This window comes from Sinocyclocheilus grahami, unplaced genomic scaffold, assembly GCF_001515645.1.
Source record: "Sinocyclocheilus grahami isolate Dianchi unplaced genomic scaffold, SAMN03320097.WGS_v1.1 scaffold1034.1, whole genome shotgun sequence".
NCBI classification, from domain to species: Eukaryota; Metazoa; Chordata; class Actinopteri; order Cypriniformes; family Cyprinidae; genus Sinocyclocheilus; species Sinocyclocheilus grahami.
In genome coordinates, this window is record NW_015506213.1 from 27,102 (window position 1) to 29,406 (window position 2,305).

The following is a 2,305-nucleotide window of genomic DNA, read 5'->3' on the forward strand; positions in this document are numbered from 1 at the left end:
GCACACACGCACACACACACACACACACACACACACACACACACACACACACACACACACACACACACACACACACACACACACACACTATTATGCCGCACTACTTCACGACGTGAGAGAAGGAACTACAGCTACTTGTGATCTGTCGATTACAGTCGCATGATCTACAGCAGATGTATTTGGACACGCTTGCAGAGACTGAAAAGCTCAGTCTGCAGAGAGACGACCACAGGAATGTGCTGTCTGGAATCACTGCAATCCAAAGAATGTAAATTGTGTTTCTATATTTCCTAGCGGGTGCCCTGCTTTTGAAGAGAAGGGGAATTCTGCAAGTGTTCAGGTCAAACTGTTATTGCCTGGGGCTCTGAAGGCACTAAATGACCCTGACAAATGACTTTCCTGTTTTAAATTAGGCTTTTTCGACTGAAAACAACTGCTTTCTTCACAGTGCTGTGGCCTGAACCTGCAGGGTGTGCCATTAAAACAGACCCTTAAAAACTCCCCCACAGACACTAATGACATCCAAACCCGACAGAAAGACGCACCGCATCCGCCTTCATCAGCACTGCTGATGTTCAGTCTGTTCTCCAAGCTTCTGCCACAAGAGATTGTTTGCCATCAATGTTTCCTATGACAGCTCATTCCATCCAGGCCACAGAAATCATACACACATGGGAGTTCAGATTACTTTTGGAAGAATTACTGTATGTAGCATGTTTATTATTTTAGAAAAAGCAAATGTTTCTCAATCAGTTTGTGATTGGACTCTACTTCTCAATCACCTTGCAAATGGACAATATACATTAAGGCTGGAATTCACTACATAACTTTTCAAATCTGAACAGATTTCAAACACTAGGCATCACACACTTGCCGACTTTGTAAACGGTTAAAGAGAAAAACTGGGCGTCATACATTAAATGACTGAATATATGACACACTACCAGACCTTTACAACAAACTCATGCAGAAATATGTTCTAAAAGCAGTCCTACATATCAAACATGCTTGATCTCCTCCAACTGGACTGAATCATAGTCTGAAGATAAAAAATAAGCATCTGTGTCTGTTATACACTAATCCTTCATTGTGCTGTGGGGGTTGAGCACTTGCAAGACCGAAACAAAATGACTGTCTTCTGGAAACAAGCTGAACACCTGAAGTAGCTAGAAAGCCATTTCTACTGATCCAGTAAACCTGGTAATGAACCGAACAGAAACTCCAGAGAGAGACTGCTGGTGCACAGATACACTCAAGACTTCGGCTGATATGGAGTGTGTCTGTGGCTTCTGCTCATGTGGATTTGAGATGGCAGTGAGACAAAACAGAGAGCAAAAACATGTCAATGTTGCAATAACGCCTGCATTTTTCTGTTTTTTTTTCTTTTCGCAGACGACTGGAACAAAACAGCATCAAATCCATCCCTACAGGAGCATTTTCTCCTTATAAGAAACTGCGCAGAATGTAAGTTTGCAGCAGCTGAGAAAACACTTTTATAGACATTATGGTCACTGTAAGGTGACAGCCAGATCAAATTCAAATGTATTGATTAGACTTGTTCATACAGAATCCAGTTTAATCAGTCATATTAAACTCGGGCAGATGCTGGAATCCTCTGTACTGACTTGTAACCTGCTCTAAATGAACAGCTGGAGCCAAAGTTGATGTGGTAGACCACCTTGAACCAGCAGAAACCAGCCTGACCAATTTAAACAGTGTGACATTCACTCTCTTTCAAGATGACATGCAGCACGGCTTGTGAAAAGCCAGATCCACAGCACTCTGCAAATTCCCATCGCATCTCGTTGAGGAGTATTTTCTCTCTGACTGTTTGCCGTGCTGTACTGACGTGTGGTTTGATGGCTAGACCGCAGGCTTATTAAAGTCTTCTCCAGGGCCTGTAATGCCTGCCGTTTACTAATAGTCCTCACCACAGCGCCACCACAGCAGGGCTGGAGGTTCAGAGCTACACATTTACATACCTACAGCCACACGAGCCGAAAACAGCGTGATACAGGCCAGTTCTCTTCACTTCTCATCATCTACTGAAGCGTGTCTTCACTCTTCTCTGTCTCTCTTTACAGAGATCTCAGCAACAACCAGATTTCTGAGCTCGCTCCTGACGCCTTCCAGGGCCTGCGCTCCCTGAACTCACTGTGAGTGTGTGTGTGTGTGAGTGTGTGTGTGTGTGTGTGTGTGTGTGTGTGTGAGTGAGTGTGTGTGTGTGTGTGAGTGAGTGAGTGAGTGAGTGTGTGTGTGTGAGTGTGTGTGTGTGTGAGTGTGTGTGTGCGTGCGTGCGTGCCTG

The 2,305-nt window shown here is 44.4% G+C and overlaps 1 protein-coding gene across 1 annotated transcript in view; it reads left to right on the top strand.

Moving 5' to 3' along the window:
• LOC107565895 (slit homolog 1 protein-like) overlaps window positions 1–2,305 on the top strand; it is a 49,254-nt gene that overhangs the window by 7,472 nt on the left and 39,477 nt on the right. The window contains exons 4-5 of the mRNA XM_016251191.1: window positions 1,393–1,464; window positions 2,085–2,156. Of these exons, the coding sequence (XP_016106677.1) occupies window positions 1,393–1,464; window positions 2,085–2,156 (144 nt within the window). The remainder of the gene's footprint in view (window positions 1–1,392; window positions 1,465–2,084; window positions 2,157–2,305) is intronic.